Source organism: Heteronotia binoei, chromosome 6, assembly GCF_032191835.1.
Source record: "Heteronotia binoei isolate CCM8104 ecotype False Entrance Well chromosome 6, APGP_CSIRO_Hbin_v1, whole genome shotgun sequence".
NCBI classification, from domain to species: Eukaryota; Metazoa; Chordata; class Lepidosauria; order Squamata; family Gekkonidae; genus Heteronotia; species Heteronotia binoei.
The window spans coordinates 13,950,158-13,971,935 of NC_083228.1; the positions used below are offsets into that span (position 1 = coordinate 13,950,158).

The window sequence follows — 21,778 nt, forward strand, 5'->3', positions numbered from 1 at the left end:
GACAGGCGGCGAGTCCACGTAGCTTCAATTGTCTACCGGGGTGTACCGTCTATCTAAAAAGGTTGGAGCCACTATCTAAACTACTCAAAAATCAATTTGGAAAAATATTCCAATAGGCCAAAGGTTCCTTCCTTTGAATACTACGATGCAGGGATAACAGGCATTGGCAACGTTGTAGGGCATACAGTATTAAAACACAGGGTTACAACCATTGAAATAAAAGTTGAGTTCATAAAATCATTACTGCCATTTAAACCAGATAAATAACAAGAATTGATCTATAATTCACACACAATCATGACAATAATTGATTAGGAAAACACACAGGTACATTAGAGTTCATGGTTACAAGTGAATCCATATCTTAATCTTGAGTCTTCTTTTCCTCTTCTCCCCCCCTTGATAAGCTTCTTATACTGGGGTTTGAAGAGGATCTTCTTCCAGGTACCTATTGGGTATGTGAAAGTCCTAGTGGAGGGTGAACTAAAGAGTCTTCCCACCCCCCCTAGCACCCAGCGAAATCTGTCTTTATTGTTGCTAAAAGGGAGTCTTCCTGTAACCCAGCATGTAATTGGCAATGGTGCTTTTCTGCCTGTATCACCGATGGTCCATAGAGCAACGGTGGGCTTTGAGGAAAGAACCAAAAAGGAACCAAAAACATTCACACATGACAACATGGGGGATGATTCTGTACCAGAGTAGGGAGCAGTGACAGCAGATCAAAAATGCATACATTCAACCATGAAGAAAGGAGTTTCAAAAAGCTATTAGTGAAGTGTCCTCCTGTCCAGAGTGTGGTGACCAGTGAGCTTTTACGTCACAAGCTTACATATGTCATGTTAGGGGCCTGCATTGGGCAGGTTTGCCTATTACACTAATCATTCAGGACTTTAGGAGGCTTTTTCCTTGTCAAGGAAGGGAAGTAACATACACAATTCAGAAAACACAACCCCAAATATACTTTGTTGCAACATAAAACTTAAAATAAAACATTGTGCACAATCCAGGAAAATGACCATAGTTTGGGGCGTCCCCCATATGATGAAAATAGTTCCATAAAGAAGAGACAAAAGAAAACCTTTGCTATAGCTTTGGAATATAATAAATTGTCAAAACAATATAAAAACTTCAAAAGCAAAAACTGAGGCCTCAATAGAACAATGCTAGCTAGCTTTATATGAGAGGGATCATACCCAAAATGGCAGGTGAGCTAGAGCAGAGAAATTAAAAACCTGGACATAAGTGAGGTGATCAGGTCCCACTAAATCCAGTTTTTCTCTGGGCTAGTTCAGCTGAAACGATCTTGGTATGGGGGTCTCACATGTGAGCATAGATTTCAACAAAAACTCAACAAAACAGGAATTCTGAAAAGCAACATAATGGTTACACATACATAAAACAATTCTTAACAGGACTATCAACAACTCTTAGAACTACTGAGCATGCATTAGACTTGATTTGCAGGTCCAGATTCCCTGCACATCTATATTGAAAGAAAAGATGAGCAAACTTAACAAAACAGTTACAACATCCTAGAAATCAAATTATGGTTAATTCACCTTGACAAACACATTAAACAATTCATAAAAAGAGAAAAGATGTGGCAAGGCATCTGTAGTACCACGAGAAAAATGCTTAGTTGTTGCAAGGGCAAGTCAAAAGAAAGACTTGAAGCACGAAAGCATATCCCTTGACGAAGAAACCTTCTATGGAGTAAAAGGCAAAACTAAGATGATGGCACAATGCTCCAGGTTTAAGGCTTGTGCCAGAGAACGACTTTCCTCTGTGCATACACAGAGTGCAAAGAATGTGTTGCTGGAAGGCAACATGCTGTCAGAAATACCAAGTAGACCAAAATTTGAGCATAATACAACAAGACTTAATTTGGAGAGCCTTGATAGGCTCAGCCAACTGGTTATAGATGCACAAATAACACAAAAGGACATTTAGTAGCAAGAAGAAAATCATAATCAGAAATGAACCCTGAGGAATCTACGTTAAGAATCTAACAGGTTATTGCTCATTTCCTTGAGAACATGGGAAAATAGAAAAGGGTTTTCACTCAGAAAAAGTCTAGTTCTAACAAGATATAGGTGGAGGCAGAACCATTCAGTGGTCATTATATTGCTTAAAACCAAACAAAGATACTGAGCCCACAAGTTGGGGCCTTTTAAGAACATGTGGATACCTCTTTCCACAGGCAGACTGGATTAAACTAAAATTAAAACTCAAGATTCACCAAATAGCTAAAAGGGAAGATTGATGAGAGAAAATGAAGATATCAATAGTTGAAGTACATTTGAGGAATCCAGATTTCTAATGGAAACCAAGAGCTTTCAGGAATTCTGCCAACAACCAGAGTATTAGTTCTTGAGTCTTAAGAGAGAAAAAGCACAGGGAGAGGGTAATTTTACCCCAAGGAAGTGTACAGATGTCCTATACTTCTTGTAGGAACCAAAATTTTGTGAGGTAAAGTTTTCTTAGCTCTAATGTTTAGCAAAGGGCCTATAGATTGCAAAGCATTTTCCTTTTACTACAAAGCACTGGGAATGCCCAATAGACTTTGAGGAGCAATTTCCTAAAAGTGTTTCCCTTAAAATTAAAACTACAAAATCTAAGTATAGGGGAGATGGGTACCAGTCACTAGAAAAAATATTTTAAGACTTAAAAGGTAAAGCAAAAATAAGTAACAGAAAGAAAGCTTCTAATCTAGGAGAACTCTTAGTATTAGGGCAGTTTACAGGCAGGGGATTTTCTCTAGCAGAGAACGATTGGCTGTAAGCAGAGCTTTGGGATGCCAGCTCCAGGCTGGAGATTTCTAGAAATTTGGGTCAAATTTGGAGATCACAAGGCATGCAGTCCATGTCCTTGGACACTCATTTCCTCCAGAGGCTTAGCCTCAATGTACTGGGGGAAAGGCTATGATTTTGGGAGAGACCTCCAGGTCCCACCTGGAGACAGGCAACCTTACAAAAAGCACAGTAGTATGCACATCTTCCATCCAGGTATTTCTCTGGCTGGGAAGAGGCTGTCTCTGTGAGAGACTGCAATATAAAAAAAAAGTTTTGTAATGAAAAACTTTTGAAATTATATCTTTTTAGACCCAAAATCAGGAGATGAGAATTCAAAATAGCACAAAAATACCTCAACTGTATTTCCACCCCCCCTAGATGAAGAAGGCGGGGAGGGTTTTAACAGACAAACCAAAAATTCCTTCCCTCTTGCATGAAGTTTAGCTTAACAAAAGGCTAAAACAGACACAATGGATCTGGCCAGTACTCTCTTATCTGACCCTGATAAGTTTTTACAAAGAAAGGTGGAGGAGGAAAATAATGAGCTTTCTGCCTGGGTGGGGCTCAAAATTGTAACTCTTTTCCAGTTTCTTTAACTCAAGCTGAATTTGGCTGAGCTTATTTCAAGAGGGTCTGCATGAGATTTGCCAATCAGTACTACATTAGTTGTTGCTGGAGGTTCTCCTTTCTGTACTTTCAGATTTAAATGACAAACTTGCCCATTTGAGGTTAGCTGTCTTGTGTTGCTGTGACCTTTGAGAAGGAGAGGCAACACCTCTTATATTACAAACACTGAATTTGATCTCTTCTGAGGCTCTGCAAGAAAACTTTCCTAGCCAGCCATCCACTGGAAGATACTGGGACAAAAAGTTCTTTACAAGAATGGTGGCAAACAAAAACTGTGGTTCCTCTTGCCACTGGCTAGTTATAGGTCTATAAGAAAATGAGGCTTTCTCTCAAAGACACTGAGTTGCTTGTATCTTAAGGAGACCTGAGATAAACAAAAATTTAATTTCTCAGGGCAATACATTTAAAACTCTATTCCTTTGCCTTAGTTACTTATCAAATCTTTACTGCTACAGATTTCCATTGAGCAAGAGGGAAAACAATTAGCATTTCTTCCTGATGGCAGGAGTGCTGAGCATTTGCAATACTTTAGCCAGCTCTATTTGGACTAATCTGCAGGCACTCTGTACAAGCTCAGAGGCTATACCATTTAACATTCATAGAACTGAGGCAATAAATATTTTCTGACTTTATAAGCAAGAGAGAGGAAGATGAACTTGGGAGTTTCACAGATTTTCATTCAGCCAATTTGAAAGCTAAAACAGTCAGTTTCTTACATTTTGCTCTGAATGCTTTGAATTAACAAAAACTAGTTCAGTCTCTCTTTCTCAGGTACTTGATGCTGGCCTTTTTTTAAAGGGTTAAACTAAATACATACTACATCAAGCTCCCATTACCCTGCAGAGAAAACTAACTCTGCAGGCTGGAACCCTTGCTGGGATTCCAGGAGATCTCCAGGCCTCACCTGGAGAAATGGCCTGGTCTAATTGTAGTCCAAGTCATTGCTTGTATGTTTTCTTATTTAGTCAAGGGAAAAGGTGCCCTTGTTACCTTTAAACCTAATAAAGCCAGATCTCTCTGTTTTAAGAGACATTCAAGTCTAGATGTTAGATTTTCCTTTGGGTGGGGGGAGGTTCAGAGACAAAGGAACCTTGCCTGCCCATGTGGGACTACCATTCTCTGAAGCTCCACAGAATTCTGGCTTTCAAATTCCCCAAATGGGATGAGATAAAGACAGTAAATTTCTAGCCAGAAGGGCTGAGACTTGCTCATGTAGGAGTGTCTGGAGCAAGTCCTTGCTAAAATGAATACCTTGTGCCATGATTGTGGAACTCTGCATAGGCTCAGAGACCACATTTCCTTCATGATTCTGGGGTAAGAGAACTGAAATAGGGACTGTTTTCTCATTTTCATGGGGGAAAGAAGTCTGGGGCTGCACAGCTGGGTTTGCCCCGCCATATTTCCTTTTATCCTGCACTTCCAGAATTTCCAGTCTCCTCTCTGTGGCCCTGCAAGACTCCAGGACATGTTGCAGGAGACTGGCAGTTTCCTTTTCTTTCCTACCAGCTTCTAACTTTTGCTGAAGTTCCTGATTTTTCTCAGCAAGCTTTTGGATTTCTAAATCCTTTTCATGAGTAGGATTTGTAAGTTTCCCTACCCTTTCCTTATTAGGGAAATTTTCCAAAGCAGTAGCTTTGGGGAAGCTACCTCCATTTTCTGCAAACCCTGTGGCATTGGGAGCCATGTGCCCTGGTGGCTTCATGGCTTCTGAAAGGGCAGCAAGTAACATATGTGTGGGCTGCTTATCAAACTGCCTCATGTCTGCTCCAGTGGCTCTAAGCTGGGACCAAGCTGCCATTCTGACTTTGTCTCGAGGAGTCCGCCGAGGCCAGGGTTGCCCAGAGGCTGACTGTGTCTGCCTAGGAGCATAAGCCTGCTTGTGAAGGGGAACCTTTGGGGCAAGCTGGGGATGGCAAGAAGAGCTGGAACCAAAGCCAGTGTTTTGGAACTTCCAGTTCTGGCTTTCTTTTCCATGCCCGTCCTGTTCCTGATTATATTGTGCCTGAGTGAGCTGTGTTTCTAAAACAGCAACTCTTTGTTCAGAGACTTGGGCATGCTTTAAAGCATTCTCCAGTCTCCATTTGACCTCATGGAGAGAGTGGGTTAAATTTGCTATCTCCTTCTCATGAGCACTTAATCTAGCTGTGTAGTCTTCATGAACTATTTCCCTTTTTGCATAGTCAGCTTTCATTCTACTCTCTCTTTCCATAAAATTGCCAACTCTGTCAAGATTAGCCTCTAGATCTTTCCAGGTGGTGTTTACCAGGGCTGTTATGCCATAGCACCTCAAGGTGGGTATATTGAGACCTCTGATCACATCGGATATGAAATTTTGATTCTCATAATCTGGTTCCCCATTGTCTTTGGGTAATACTACCTTAGCTGCTTCTGCTAGGAATTTCTTCCTTATTAGATAGCTCACTGGACGCTCATCATGACCTTGTAAGGTCTGATGGTAGAGATCTTTTATATCCTCTCCATCCCAGGTGGCAAATAGTACCTCAGCCATCCATTCTAAGATGGTGGCATTAGACAGGTTCAGGCGATACATTACATTTCTTACTTTGTCTAGTTCAGGGCCTGAGGCGCATAATATCAGCACATGGTTTAATTCAGTTAAGGAGGCTTCTTTGTAGTGAATTCTAGCGCTGGCCATCCACAACACTGAGGTGTCTATGTTATAGGGGCCAAGGAAGCTGGCAGCCATTTTAATGTCCTCTGCTCCCCAAGATCTGGTTTCCTTCACTACTTTTACAGATCCAGCTTCATTCTGTTTTCTGGCTGTGGTCTTTTTAGTGACCACAGGACGGACTGGGGCTGGCTGTTCTGCTCTGAACTTCCCAACTGCCTCGTCCTCACTCTCTTCGTCTGAGGAGAAGTCACAGAGAGCGGAGGCCGACACAGTTGCTATCAGTGTCTTTTTAATTTCTAATTTCTTTTTAAGAGCAGCTATTTTTCTTTGGCACAAATCATGGTTAGCTGCTTCGTGTTCCTTCCGGGTTTTCTCGGAAATGTATTCCATGGCACTTTGCAATTTATTATTCTGGGCTTTTGCTTGTTCTAATTCTTTTTCCGAGGTGGCTACTTGCATTTGGGACTTTTTTAGGGCAGGTAGCGTGTCTTGCTGTGCTAAAGCTAGAGCATGCTTCTCCACTCTAAGATCGTCCACCTTTGCCTTTAAATTTTGGATCTCCCATCTCAGACTATTATTCTCCTTCATAATCTTCCTGACATGTATTTCATGTTCTTCACTCAATCTTGTCCTTTCTTTCTCATGAGTCTCTAGCATTTGCTTTACTTTTGCCTCGTGACTCATGAGGATCTGCTCTTTCTCTGCCACATGGCGTTGAAGGGGTTGCTCCAATTCTGCTGCATGAGCCTGGAGCACGAGTTTCTTCTCTGCCACATGGCTTTGAAACTCCTGCTCCAGCACTGATGCATGGTTTTTAAGAGTTTGTTCTAGTTCCTGCTCTTTCTTGGCAAATAAGGCCATAGCTTACAATTTAGTTCCTCTCAAAGTTCTAACTTTACTTGCAGGGCTGGTTTTCCTGCACTGTTAGGTGCCTAACCGCAGGCCACCAAAATTAACTGATGCAGGGGCTTTCCCTGGCACTTTTCCTGCTTATTGGGGAGTAAAGAACTTGCAGGACACCTCTGTGTGCCTCACAAGTAAAGGAGGGAGTTGCAGGACCTTCCTTAGTTCTCTGCAACACTAACAAATGTTTGTGGCATGGGCTTATGGCCTTGCACACATTGTTGAGCTCCTCAGGAGGGGCTTTTCTCTAGCCTCTGCCTCCAAACAAATCAAAAGTTTTAAAAGTCTCAGAGCCTGAGCTTTTCCTCTGTTGGCCCTAAGCAAAAGGGAAATTTTTCGGCTGGGAAGATTGCCTATCTCCTCAGACCCGGGACAAATTTTTAACCCTAAAGGAGAGCTTCTTGCTCCTTCCACTAAATTCTCTTAAAGGCACAGCCAAGTGTAAGAACTAGCAGCATATTTCCAGATGCTTTCTGGCTCCTATGTGCTATTTTACACCTGGGCTGGCAACTTTACTTATGTTCCCTTTTTTTGTTTTGCCTACTGCCAATCTCTGATTGCGCTTCGGCTTGGGTTTAGGGGGCAGCGAGCCAATCCTATGATTGCGTCTCGGCCAGAAAAGGGAGCCACGAGCCGACCCAACGATCGCGTCTTCGGGCAAAAGGGAGCCACGAGCCGACCCAACGGTCGCGTCTTCGGGCAAAAGGGAGCCACGAGCCGACCCAACGGTCGCGTCTTCGGGCAAAAGGGAGCCACGAGCCGACCCAACGGTCGCGTCTTCGGGCAGAAGGGAGCCACGAGCCGACCCAACGGTCGCGTCTTCGGGCAGAAGGGAGCCACGAGCCGACCCAACGGTCGCGTCTTCGGGCAGAAGGGAGCCACGAGCCGACCCAACGGTCGCGTCTTCGGGCAGAAGGGAGCCACGAGCCGACCCAACGGTCGCGTCTTCGGGCAGAAAAGGGAGCCACGAGCCGACCCAACGATCGCGTCTTCAGGCAAACAAAATAAAAAGTTGCCCAGCAGTCAGATTGCAGCGGTCCTACGACCCGCCTGCCCTCCTGACTGTCGGGTGCCTTAGACTAGCCTTGGCCTAGACTCGTGTAAGGACTTGGCGTGTGTGTGTCAGTGTATGTGTATGTAGTGTGTGTGCGTGTGTGCACTAAGCTCTAAAGAAAAGGGAGAAGGGAAGGGCGCTCTTTCCAGGTCTTAAACAATCCTAGCCTGTCCTGACATTCCCTCCCACGATAGACGCGTTTAGAAAGGCCTCGGGACGGCGGCCAGGCTTCACGGGACTTCCCCCTTGCATTCGATCGGGCTCAGTCCTCTTGCGAGGTGTCTGGCCTCCTCGGGGCGGCTGAGAAGTCCAACGCTGAATGATAGAAATGGGAGTAGCCCAACCCACAATTATAGATGCTCGCTAGAGCCGTTCACACAGAACTCATTCACTCAATCACTCATGCAATAGCCTCCCTAGCAAGACTGTTTGAACGGTGCAACCCTACGTCTGTCTGTATGAAGACACGCGTGTCGACTCGCGTGTGTTCCTACAAACAGGATAATGCCAACGCTTTCTCCACCAATTTCTGTTAGGGAAACTGCTCTCAAAATAACTTGGGGGAATTAGACTGAGAGACAGCTAGCCCCAAAAGGAATCTTTGTTATCAATTGTATACCAGGCTCAACCGTTCAGAGAGTCAATGCTCAATAAGAGACTCTAATTTAGTAAAAATCAATTGTAATTTATTTAGAATAATATTTCTTTCATACAAGGTAAAAATACAAAACACTCACACATTCACACAGGTCTAGGAAATATAGATAGATCAATAGGGGAACATATATGGATAAACAGACAGGGTAATATTTACCATCGTAGTCTTCCAGGAAGGTTTCCAATGGCGACTTAAGAGGACAGGGGAAATGGACCCAACACTGTGGCCAGAATTGGGGATGGATCTAGACAGCGGGTAATAGGGGTTGCTGAATAGAAAGCACACATGAGTGGAGTTGGGTCAGAGGTTAAATAGGCTTCCTCAGACCCTTGGGACTGGGAGGTCCAAGGGAGGAGAGATGGGAGGTACAAGAGGGCTGGACATTCCTTACTGACACCTAATTGGATGCCTGCTTTGGCCAATGAACTTCACCTTAGTCCAGTGGACCTGGAAATTTCCAAGCTGCAATATTGCCTGGGTTGGCCCCAGGGTACTTAGGCTGGAGTGAGAATGGGAATGGCTGGGTACTTAAGTTTAAATGGGATTAACTAGGAGGGTGACAATAGGGAATAAAATACATGGCCTAGGTACCACCCGGTGTAGACAAAAGACTTGATGAAGACAGGAGATGTCCTTCCTCTTTTCTCATCTTCTGCTGGGCAAGAGTAATTGTTCTGGTATTGCTGAGCAATTAGGATCAACAGTTGAGCTATTAATCCATTCATGAGTTAATGGGTTGCTTGCAGGCTAGGGTGTGTACGTGTGACTTTCCCACTAAGGAGGAATGGAGTCTCTAGCCTGGCAGGGTGTGCTTGGACAAGCTTGATTGCCTTATGCAAAAGCTGAAGCAGATGCTTGAGATGGAATCAGGAAAGCAAGATGGATTCTGCTTGTTGTTAGCCTTAGATTCATGAAGGCAGGCTGGAAACATGGTGGCCTTGCTTCTTCCACGGCAGTGGCCAAGACTGGGCACACAAGGAGCAGCTGGAGCATGTCTTCAGAGACGTAGAATGCAAAGCTGAGGCTTATGGTATCCACATAAGCCAGAAACTGCAAGCAAAGTCCACTTCTTAGAGCAGAGGTGTGAGAGTCAAATCTCCAGGCACCCTGGCAACCATGCTGGTGATCATGATGTTCACATGTATGAAAAGTAGGGGGCTTTTCCTCACAACATCACCAGCAACACACTACTTTTCCTGATAGGAAGTCCCCTCACCCCCATCAGCTGCCACGGAGTAGCTTATGGCCATCGCTACATCCTCTGACAGAACCGCGTGTTCTGAAATATGAGCAGGTGTTTGACATTCTGAAATGGATGTTGTTGGTACAGGTGATTTTGTTCTGAGGGAAAGGTTAAGTGCGCCTACCTTTTTGCCTTTTCTGTTGCCCCAAATAGAAGTGGCCTTTCTTATTACGAGAGGGTAAATGGGCTGTTATTACGTGGGTCCCTTTTATATCTTTTAGGCCCGGCCAACATCCTTCCCAGGGAACTGAGCCTTCATAAGCTCCCCAGAGCGGTTGTTTGTTCACAAAGGCTCATGATTCAACTTGGAGCGATGGCTTTTGAAACATAGGCAATATTGTCCTTTTAATAATTTCCTAGCAAAGCACCAGCGATTAGTGTTTGGAGCTCTGAAGGTCTCCCCCCTTCTTCTCAGTGGTGGTTATTTTTAGTTCCCCGGGAAAGTACAGGACGTTCTGAAGTACCTGCATATTGCCCAACGGTTGCGCCAAACATGTGGGAGAGTGGCTTTTCGGTGTTTGTTTTGTTTCTCTCATGATGTACTCTTCGTTCCTGATGTTGCAGGGCAACGTTAACTCAGGGACATGCCACGCCATCGCTGGGATGGAAGCAAGGCTGTTCAAAAACAGCATTGACCTACCTTCCAGTATAAATGCCTGCAGAAATAACTGGAAAATAAGGGAGACCTTAAGGGGGAAATGCAGAAAATATACTAAAACAGGCGTTTTGAACTCATTTGTTACGAGGGCCGGATCTGACATAAATGAGACCTTGTTGAGCTGGGCCATGTCGGGTTGAGCCAAGCGATGTTAGACTGGGCCATGTGTGTACCTATTTAAGATCAGCTAGCAGAGATATACATTTTCTAAAGAACACAGACACACAAATATATATTTCAAAAAGCTTAAAGTATGCTTAAAACATTAGCACTCGATGATCTTAAAGATGCTTTCTTTGCATTTCTCCCACGGGATCCAGGGAACTGAGCAAAAGAAGCTCTGGCTCTTTCCTTCCTTCCTCAGGGGACTGGAGAGGGGAAGCCAATAGAAGGAAGAGAGGCTCGACTCAGTAGCTCTGCTGTGCAACTGAGAGCGCCTGGCAAAGCAAGCTATTCCTCCGTCCCCCTTCCAGTTTGGTGTAGTGGTTAAGTGTGCAGACTCTTATCTGGGAGAACCGGGTTTGATTTCCCACTCCTCCACTTGCACCTGCTGGAATGGCCTTGGGTCAGCCATAGCTCTGGCAGAGGTTGTCCTTGAAAGGGCAGCTGCTGTGAGAGCCCTCTCCAGCCTCACCCACCTCACAGGGTGTCTGTTGTGGGGGAGGAAGGTAAAGGAGATTGTGAGCCGCTCTGAGACTCTTCGGAGTGGAGGGCGGGATATAAATCCAATATCTTCTTCTTCATCTTCTTCTTCTAGCCAAGGGAGGAGCCTCAGCCAATAGAGAAAATAGAGGTTTTGCTCTGTAGCTCCTGCGCAATCGAGCAAGCCTCGCAAAGCAAGCTGTTATGCAGAAGGAAGCAAGATATAGGAAGATAGAAGCAGATGACAGCCAGTTTCTCGGGGACCTGATAGGAGCCCTCTGGGGGCCTGTTTTGACCCCCGGGCCACATGTTTTACACCCCTGCTCTTTACTGTTTTGCAGTAGCAGGTTAACATGGCTAACCCCTCTGGATCTAGTTCAGTTTAGTTACTTAACAACCGCTGCTCAATATTCATGGATCAATTAACTTCTAAGGATACAAAAGGAAAGTTACCTAACCATTCTATACCTCTATGAATATGTATGTGAGGCTCTACCAGTTTGGTGCAGTGGTGAAGTGTGTGGACTCTTATCTGGGAGAAGTGGGTTTGATTCCCCACTCCTCCACTTGCAGCAGCTGGAATGGCCTTGGGTCAGCCGTAGCTCTCACAGAGCTGTCCTTGAAAGGGCAGCTTCTGGGAGAGCTCTCTCAGCCCCACCCACCTCACAGGGTGTCCTTTGTGGGGGAAGGAGATAAAGGAGATTGTAATCTGCTCTGAGACTCTGAGATTCAGAGTGGAGGGCGGTATATAAATCCAATAACAACTTCTTCTACCATCTTTATATACGTATTTTTTTAAATTTATTTTGGTATCAGCAAGGTCTTAACTAACGTTTTCTTCGTTTTTTTCTCTCTCCTTCCTTTGCATGCTTTCATCGGTGTAGCTGACCATCTAGGAATTGAATTCATGGGTAAGTGTTTGTTTTCCTGCTTTAACTTCCTTGTTTAAATTCGCTGGGTTTTAAAATTATCATTGGCAAATGGCTTTTTTTTCTGCAAAAGAACAGACTCCCTAAAGCATGGGTATGCGATGCTAAATGGCTATGTGAAAAGAGCTTTCATACATGGAGTTTTTACTTATACACAGATTTTATGAAGACCAGCTGCTGTTCTGTATTTGGCAGACATCAGGGGGGTCTAACCATATGGAGAATCCCATCCCATCCTATCCTCCATATTTCCTTTTTTTAAAAAATATCCAAAGTAACCCATGTCTGGGCACAATAAAAGAGGAAGCCGCCTTCTACTGAGTCAGGCCTTGGGTGTCTCATGTCACTATTGTCGACTATGACTGGCAGCAGCTCTCCAAGGGCTCAGACCAAGGGCTTTCGTATTGCGTACTCACTGGAGATGCCAGGAATCGAGCCTAGAAACCTAGTTGCCGGAAACCTTCTGCAATGCAGAATAGATGCTTTGCATCTGAGCCACAGTCTTCCCCGGTTTGTTTTGGAATGTGGGAATAAAGGGAGAGGGTGGAATGGTGCTTGATTGGTTTTATGTTCTGTCATTTTTCAGCTGAAAATTACCCTCCTCGTGCTGGTTACTCAGCTGTGCAGTTGGTGCGTGTGTGTGTTAGGGTTGCCAAGTCACCTGCATTCTCCAACGACATCACCTGGAAATGTACCATAGAGTTTTCCCTCCCAAATGGCTAGAGCATCTGGGGAAACCATAAAGTTTTCTCAGAAACACCTAGAGCGGCTGCGGCGCACCAGCGCCGGCATGATGACATCACTTCTGGGTGATGTCATCGCACTGACATCGGGGGAGGTTCCCCCTGCCACCAGTCCAATGTGGGAACCTCCCGGGTGGGGGAACTCCCGCTTGGACCGGGGGTTTGGCAGCTGTAGCGTGTGTGTGTGTGTGTTGATATTGTATTACTTTTATAAAGCATAAAATATATAAGGATGAAGGAAGAGGTTTACAAAGAATAAAGTAATGCTATGCCACAACTACATCGTGAAATTTGTCACGAGCTGGGGCCAGGCCAGGCGAAGTCCAGGGGCAGTCCAAGGTCTGTAGCTGGTGAGCAAAGAGGGTTCAAAGCGCCAAAACCAAATCACAGTCCAGGTATCGCAGGTTAGAGGTTCAGAAGATGAAGTCAGGGGGTCCAGAAGTCAAAGCCAAAGTCAAGGGGTCCAGAAGACAAAGTCAGAAGCCGAAGTGGATGCTAGAATGTCAGGTAAATGACTACTTGCTTCCACAAAGCCTTCTCCCAAAGTCCACAGCTATATAGCCCTCTGCTGTCTGTTGCCCATTTGGACTAATTGCTGATTCAGAGGACGGCCGGGATCCTGCTGAGACTCAAGCATCCTCACTCCTAGCGGGGCCAGGATCCTTTTAGAACTCAGGGCTCAGGGAGCGTCTTGCTCGTGAGCGTGCCGCCCTCCTCCGATCCCTGAGGTCCTGACGAAGGCTGTCATGCACACGAGCCACCCGAGAGGGCGAGGCAGGGGGGCTTGGATCTTCTCCCGTAGGAGGCAGGGGCACTGGTGCCGGTGGCAGGGGCACAGTTTCTTCTGCAGGCTCAGCTTCTTCTGCAGGGTCCCCAGCACCCATGACAAAATTCAGTTTAAAGCAACGCTATGCATCAGCTGCATCTTTGAACTCAATTCACATCCCTCTATTCTCTCAGTTATTTACCGCTCAAATGGGAGTATAGTCTGATCTTAACCGAAAATTAAGTTTTACACACCCAATCATAGCAAATAGACCAATTTCCCATGACTTGCTGGTTGCAATATTCTTCCAACGTACTCGTTGAGATGTCCATCTCTGCTGCATCTAATATCCAGGTGAAACCAGGTAAAACCGGATGATCCAGGTAAAACCAAATAGCTAGAAGAGCCAGAGCTGGAAACGTTTAGCCCAGGGACTTCATCTTGGCAGAGTCAAGTTCCCTGCTTTATCACGACTGATCTCCAGGCATAGAACTCAGTTCCCCTGAAGAAAATGGGTGATTTGGAGAGTGGACCTTATGGGACCGTACTCTTCTGAGGTCCCTCCCAGTTTGAGAGCCAGTTCGGCGTAGTGGTTAAGTGTGTGGACTCTGATCTGGGAGAACCGGGTTTGATTCCCTACTCCTCCACATGCAGCTGCTGGAATTGCCTTGGGTCTGCCATAGCTCTCCCACGAGTTGTCCTTGAAAGGGCAGCTTCTGGGAGAGGTCTCTCAGCCCCACCCACCTCACAGGGTGTCTGTTGTGGGGGGGAGAAGATAAAGAAGATTGTAAGCCGCTCTGAGACTCTGATTCAGCGAGAAGGGTGGGGTATAAATCTACAGTCTTCTTCTTTTTCTCCCTTCCCCAAACCCCACCCTAACTAAGGCTCCACCCCCAAATCCTCAGGAATTTCCCAATCTGGAATCTGCAACCCTGCAGTTGAATCTCTGTAAAGGGGGGAGGGGAAGTGCTAAGGACACGATATGATGCGTTGATTGCAGAGGCCTTCGACTGGAGTGACCCTGTGGAGAACTGCATTGCAACTGCCTGAGCTACCTTCAACAAGACAACGCAATGAAAATCAATAGGGATTCTTGTGGCACCTTAAAAACTGACATTGCATTCCAGCATAAGGTCACTTCTGATACTGCCGGACCTCTGTTGACAGACGCCGCGTGTGTCAGCGAGACGTTCCCGAAGTTCAGATGCTAAAGGCTAAAAGACGTGTGTCCTTGTGGTTTTGATACTTAACCTGTATGAGGCCTGCCAGTCAGTGGGGGAGATGTTGCGTTTGGTAGGTCAAAACCTCGCATGTCAGCAAGTGCCCATCAGCTAATGTAGCATCTTTTTTTTTTTTTTAAAGAAACCTCACTAGGTTAAGAAAACACAAACCTGTCATTTCTACCAGACAGCTTGCCTAATCCCTTTTGAAAGCGCTTGAAACGTGTGAGGCACCGAGTCAGCTGAAATTTCCTGGCAAATGCACTGAAACGAACATGTCACTTACCCCCGTATTGTTTCGGCAGGCTTCCCCTTCAGCTTGGGAAATGGCGCTGGGAAATAATGCATTGTTTTGACACGCTCATGAGGGAGCCGTGTAAAAATCGGAACAAACAGCAGTTAAAACCCTGAGCGGGAAAGTTTCGAGTATTTGGAAGGGTTTGGACATTGGCTTGGGCGAGATGTTTCGTTAGGGTTGCCAAGTCCAATTCAAGAAGTATCTGGGGACTTTGGGGGTGGAGCCAGGAGACATTAGGGGTGGAGCCAAGATCAAGGCTGTGACAAGCATAATTGAACTCCAAAGGGAGTTATGGTCATCGTGTTTAAAGGGACGGCACACCTTTTCAATGCCTTCCTTCCATAGGGAATAATGAAGGATAGGGGCACCTTCTTTTGGGGCTCGTAGAATTGGACCCCCTGGTCCAATCTTTTTGAAACTTGGGAGGTATTTTGGGGAGAGGCACTAGATGCTATACTGAAAATTTGGTGCCTCTACCCCAAAAAACAGCACCCCAGAGCCCCAGATACCCGCAGATCAATTCTCCACGATATTCTATGGGAATAAATCTCCAAAGGGAATAATAGAATTCCCAGCAGACATTTTCCTCCCCTCCCCCCGCTTTCTGACGACCCTGAAGTGGGGAGAGGGTCTCCAAACCGGGGGATCCCCTGCCCCCACCTGGGGATTGGCAACCCTATGTTTCGTAGACGTAGGAAAGCGGGACTTTATTTCCCGTCACAGAATCCAGGCCCTGCCTAGACGCCAATTCCGAGTTGGGAAATACCTGGAGATTTTTTTTGGTGGGGGGGAGCCTGAGGAGGGTGAGGTCTGGGGGAAAGAACTGAAAAAAAAGGTAAAGGTAGTCCCCTGTGCAAGCACCAGTCGTTTTCGACTCTGGGGCGACCTTGCTTTCACGTTTTCATGGCAGGCGATTTTACGGGGTGGTTTGCCATTGCCTTCCCCGGTCATCTACACTCCCCCCCCCCTCAGCAAGCTGGGGACTCATTTTACCAACCTCAGAAGGATGGAAGGCTCAGTCAACCTGGAGCCGGCTACCTGAACCAGCTTCTGCTGGGATGGAACTCAGGTTGTGAGCTGAGGGTTCCGACTGCAGTACTGCAGCTTTACCACTCTGCTCCACAGGGCTCCGGGGGAAGGGACTGATGCAGGGTATAATGCCATAGAGCCTACCTTCCCAACTGGTCATTTTCTCCAGGGGAACTGATACCTGTTTCACCTGGAGATCAGCTGTAATCTCAAGAGATCTCCAGCCACCATCTCGAAGTTGAACAACACAAATCGCTGGTGAAAAAGGCCTGAGTCACTTATCATAGCAGTATCGTTCTCCTAAGAATCAGAATTATAGTGCTATGCAGGGGTCGTTTTGTAGAAAAAGAGGTGGTGGAGCTCATCCAGGGATTGTTATGCAGCTGCACCTACTGTTCAATGGACAAGGTGGGGAGGAGGAGGGGGAACCGTCGGAAAGGTTCAGGAGCTGTGCTTCCGTGAGCTCCTGCTGAATCCGAGGCTTGGTGCTATGCAACATTCCCTCTAAGCTGTGGAGTCTTGCGAGCAAAAATTCTACTTTGGGAGCTACTGGCATTAAAGTTGTGAGCGACGGCATACCTTCGTTTGCTCTGGGGCCATATTTTTTTCCCCCGAGACAAAAATGTGTGAGCTGGAGGCTAAAAGATTGTGAGCTAGCTCACACTGACTCAGCTTAGAGGGAACATCGGCGCTATGATAAGTGACTGAGAGCTGTGTAATGCCGGAGTCAGGAATGTAAGAAGCACCGGTACTTGCTATCAGCTGCTAGGACATTGTATGCGCAGCTTTGGAAGCAAGAAAAAATACCGGAGAAATGGGACTGGATTATGAAAGTTTTATCGTGGAGTGAAATGGACAAACTAACTAGAACACTAAGAGACTATGATTTGGAGATATTCAAAAAGGAGTGGAGGAAATTTAAAGGATATATGGAGAAAGAGTGGAATGTGAAAAAGACATTGGACAATCTTTTAGCATTAATGAGAAAAAAAGAAAAAATATATATTGAATTTTGATCAGTTAGTAGTACCTTTAGCACTGAACTTGAATTTATAACTTCGGGGAAGTTGGAGGGAGGGGGGATTGAAATGCCATATGGGTTAGTATTGAAATAATTAAGAAACAATTAAGTTTTGTAACCATATGCTATCAATAAATTGTTAAAACACAGGAATGTAAGAAGCACTGCTTCCGATCTTAGTTGCGGCCGAGAAGACGGACCGCAGAAACATGAAGTCAACCTAGGATTCATGTTGCCGCCTGTTTTTTGAAAAAAAAAAAAATACAGCTCTTTTACAGTCTACGAGTGCTACCTGAGAATGTCACTCATCGGAGAAGAAAAACTGGCAACTGGATTTTGTGCTGGATATTCAAAGTGTGGAGGGATGACTGAGGGGGGGGGTACACTGAGGGCAAGTGCATGAGACTGTAACTTGAAGAACTTTGATAAGATTTCCTGTTTCAAATACAATGATATGAATGGTGCATGTGGTGAATGAGAAGCATAATATGCTCTTTTGATGTGTTCGGTGAATATAATAGAATTTGGTTAGCAAAGGACTGAAGCGGTCTTTAAGACTTTTTCACCAGCAATTTGTGTTGTCCGATCCATCTGGGGTGGTTTCTGTCAAGCATCGATATTTCTCAATAATCAAGCTTTTGTTCTTCAATCAAAAGTTGCTTTATCGTTAAAACTCCCTATCTTGCCCAAGGATGGACTCCTTGGAAGTAATGATATACATAGCATCGCATAGTAACTTATAGGCATGCTTCAAAGGGAATGGTTACAGATAACTTCAAAAGGATAACATAAAGATGCAAATTGAGTTGAGGGTTCAAAGGCTACTCACTAGTATCTCTTTACGACTAAGGAATGTCAGCTAATAAAAACATCTCCCTTTCTCACTCATTCTCTGGGAACCAATAAGACCTGTCTGTGAGAAGCTGGGGGAGAGGCACTCTACACCGTTAGCACAAGGTTACTCTAAACATCCTGGATCCAGATGGATTTATTATGCACCCTTTGGTTAGCAGGAGAAAGGGGGGGGGGGAGAGCATGACGAGTGTTCTGCTTTGTATCTGGCTTGTCTGCTGAACACCATTAGAAACAGCACATAGAAATAGCATGCTTGACAGTTTCCTGTATGTATGTACATTACCATCTGGAGGTTGACAGCCTTAGCGCTCTCTCTCTCTCTGAAGTGTCATCAAGTTGCTGCTGAGTGGGTACTGGAAAATAAGGACTATTTTTTATATACCAAGTTTGAATCCAGCAGCACCTTTAAGCAGGAACTTATTTGCATATTAGGCCACACCCCCAACATCACCATTGTTTCACACAGGGCTTTTTGGTAGGTGCAACCCACCAGGGCCTTATTTGCATATTAGGCCATGCACCCCTGGCACCAAACCAGCCGGAACTGGGTTCCTGTGCGTTCCTGCTTTAAAAAGAAGAAGAAGAAGAAGAAAGCCCTGATTATACCCAAATTTAAACTATGTTGGTCTTCAAGGTGCCACTGGACTCAAACATTATTCTCTTGCTTCAGACCAACATGGCTCCCCACCTGAATCTATCCTGGATATGTGTAAGCAGGGGTCGTTTTGTAGAAAAATAGGTGGTAGAACTCATCCAGGGATTGTTATGCAGCTCTACCTACTATTCCGTGGACGAGGTGGAGAGGAGGAGGTGGAACTCTCAGAAAGGTTCAGGAGCTGTGTAATATGGGGACACTCTGGTATTTGGGCAGAAATTCTTATGATAGAAGTCATTATTACCATAGAGTTTTCACCCCAATACCAGAACTCCCTGTGTTTATTTAGGTTTTAAATTGGGGGGGGGGGTGGTGGTGGTGGTGAACTTCTTGTCATTAAAAAAAAAGATTCCGTAAAAGCATTTCAAGAATCATAGAATCATAAGAGTTGTAAGGGACTCCCAGAGTCATCAAGTCCAACCCCCTGCACAATGAATGAACTTCACAAATATCTCCCACCAAATTCACAGGATCAGCATTGCTGTCAGATGGCCATCTAGTCTCTGTTTAAAAACCTCCAAGGAAGAAGAAGGTGAAGAAGATATTGGATTTATATCCCGCCCTCCACTCTGAATCACAGAGTCTCAGAGCGACTCACAATCTCCTTTATCTTCCTCCCCCACAACAGACACCCTGTGAGGTGGGTGGGGCTGAGAGGACTCTCACAGCAGCTGCCTTTTCAAGGACAACCTCTGCCAGAGCTATGGCTGACCCAAGGCCATTCCAGCAGGTGCAATTGGAGGAGTGGGGAATCAAACCCGGTTCTCCAGGATAAGATTCCGCACACTTAACCACTACACCAAATTGGAAGGAGAGCCCACTACCTCCCAAGGAAGCCTGTTCTACTGAGGGACTGCTCTCTCAGGAAGTTCTTCCCAGGGGTCATTTTGTAGAAAAATAGGTGGTAGAACTCATCCAGGGATGGTTATGCAGCTGCTCCTACTATTCAATGGACAAAGTGAGGAGGAGGAGGTGGAACTCTCAGAAAGGTTCAGGAGCTGCGCTCCGGTGAGCTCCCGCTGAATTCAAGGCCTGTATGTAAGGGATGTTACAGCACATGAAAACCTGAGCTGGAAGAGAAGATACACTTTGCAACCCGAAATTGGCAGATTTCTTCTTTCAGGCTGAAATAAGTACCAAGAGACCTATCAAACCACCCTTGGTAAGTCATATCTCCCTCCTTTCTTCGCCAGCTAGGGTGGAATTCAGCATTAAGTCCTCACAGAAGAACCAGGGACGTCTACAGTGGCTGTCTGAATGCGATCATTATTCCAAAGGCTCATCCTCCCGAGCGGGTGGCCACAGCAGTGTCAACAGCATCAACCATAAACAATTTTTATAGAGTAAAAACATAAAAGCCGTCCGTGCGTGACTCCAAGCTCAGCGCTGCCACAGCATCAAGACAGTGCGTTAGCAGGCATTTCTGCCAGTCGCCTGGTATGTCAAAATTATTGAAATAGGGCTAGGGTTGCCATTGCCAAGTCCAATCCAAGAAATATCTGGGGACATTGGGGGTGGAGCCAGGAGACTTTGGGGGGTGGAGCCAGGAGACATTAGGGGCAGAGCCAGGAACAAGGGTGTGACAAGCATAATTGAACTCCAAGGGAGTTCTGGCCCTCACATTTAAAGGGATAGCACACTTTTTTTTTTAAGTTCCTTTATTTATTAGATACTACAACATATCAACATAAATAACAACAAATACACTAATAACAACACATGCACTAATCAACATAGAAAATACAACAGTCAAACCTCACACACACCTCATAAACACTCTCCCATTCCCACAAGGAGTGTTAGGGGTTTGTCAATTCAGATTTCTATTATTCCAAAATGAGTCCTTTACTTTTCTCCAAAGTATACATAGGATCCCATGCTTCTTTACATTTTTGTAAGTTACCATCATGCAATCTTATGGACAGCATATCTAATTCCGCAGCTTCTAATTTAGACACAAATTCCTCTCTATTAGGTATCTTAGACATCTTCCAGTATTTTGCATATAGTATTCTTGCAATCGTAACTATATGCAGTAATCATTTTGTCGCTGTTTTGGGGATATTTTCTCTACAAATACTTAAAAGATATAATTCAGGTGAGTGACGAATTCTTATTTTTAAAATTTTTGGGGACCATATATTAATCTGGGCCCAGAATTTTTTGGTGTATTCACATTGCCACCATATATGGAATAGCGATCCCTTTATTTTCTTGCACTTCCAGCACTTATTTGAATAATTCGGATATATATTAGCTAGTCTTTCTGGAGTGAGGTACCAACGGTACATCATTTTGTATAGTTTCTCTTTAAAAACCGCTGACTTTGTTAATTTGGGATAGCACACCTTTTTAAATGTCTTCCTTCCATAGGAAATAATGAAGGATAGGGGCACCTTCTTTTGGGGCTCATAGAATTGGAGCCCCTGGTCCAATCGTTTTGAAACTTGGGGGGGTGCTTTGGGAAGAGGCACTAGATATGATACTGAAAATTTGGTGCCTTTAACTCAAAAAACAGCTTCCCCAGAGCGCCCGAAACCTCCAGATCAATTCCCCATTATACCCTATGAGAATCGATCTCCACATAGGGAATAATGAAGTGCTCAGCAGACGTTTCCGCACCCCATTTCTGGCGACTCTGAAGCGAGGGATTGGCCTCTCTACTCACGAGTTGCTGCCAACTTCTTCAAAGTAACACAGGCACACCATCCCAAGAGGAAGCCTTTCAATCGGAGACTGAAGCCTCCAGAGTTGAAAAGGCACATGGGCCCCTGGGGGCGGGGCTTCCCCCATCGGCCAGCTGACTGGGGGTGGGAAGGAGCCTGGGAAAGTGGAAGAACCCCTGCTGGGACCTGGGGATTGGCAAGCCTAAATGGGGCTCACACCACATATAAATCTTTCTTTGGGTTTATTTGAATCTTGTCATTTAGGGGTAATTCATTGGCATTCTCTCCCTCGCTCACACATGCAGGCACACACACCTGGGTTGTTGTTTTTTTGTAGCAGGAACTCATTGGCATATTAAGCCCCACACCCCTGATGTAGCCAATCCT

At 45.2% G+C, this 21,778-nt stretch overlaps 1 protein-coding gene across 2 annotated transcripts in view; it reads left to right on the forward strand.

The window, feature by feature from the left end:
* LOC132573533 (pro-neuregulin-3, membrane-bound isoform-like) overlaps nucleotides 1–21,778 on the forward strand; it is a 1,173,232-nt gene that overhangs the window by 960,872 nt on the left and 190,582 nt on the right. For both annotated transcript variants that reach the window (XM_060241045.1, XM_060241046.1), the window contains exon 5: nucleotides 12,094–12,120. In XM_060241045.1, coding sequence (XP_060097028.1) covers nucleotides 12,094–12,120 — 27 coding nt within the window. The remainder of the gene's footprint in view (nucleotides 1–12,093; nucleotides 12,121–21,778) is intronic.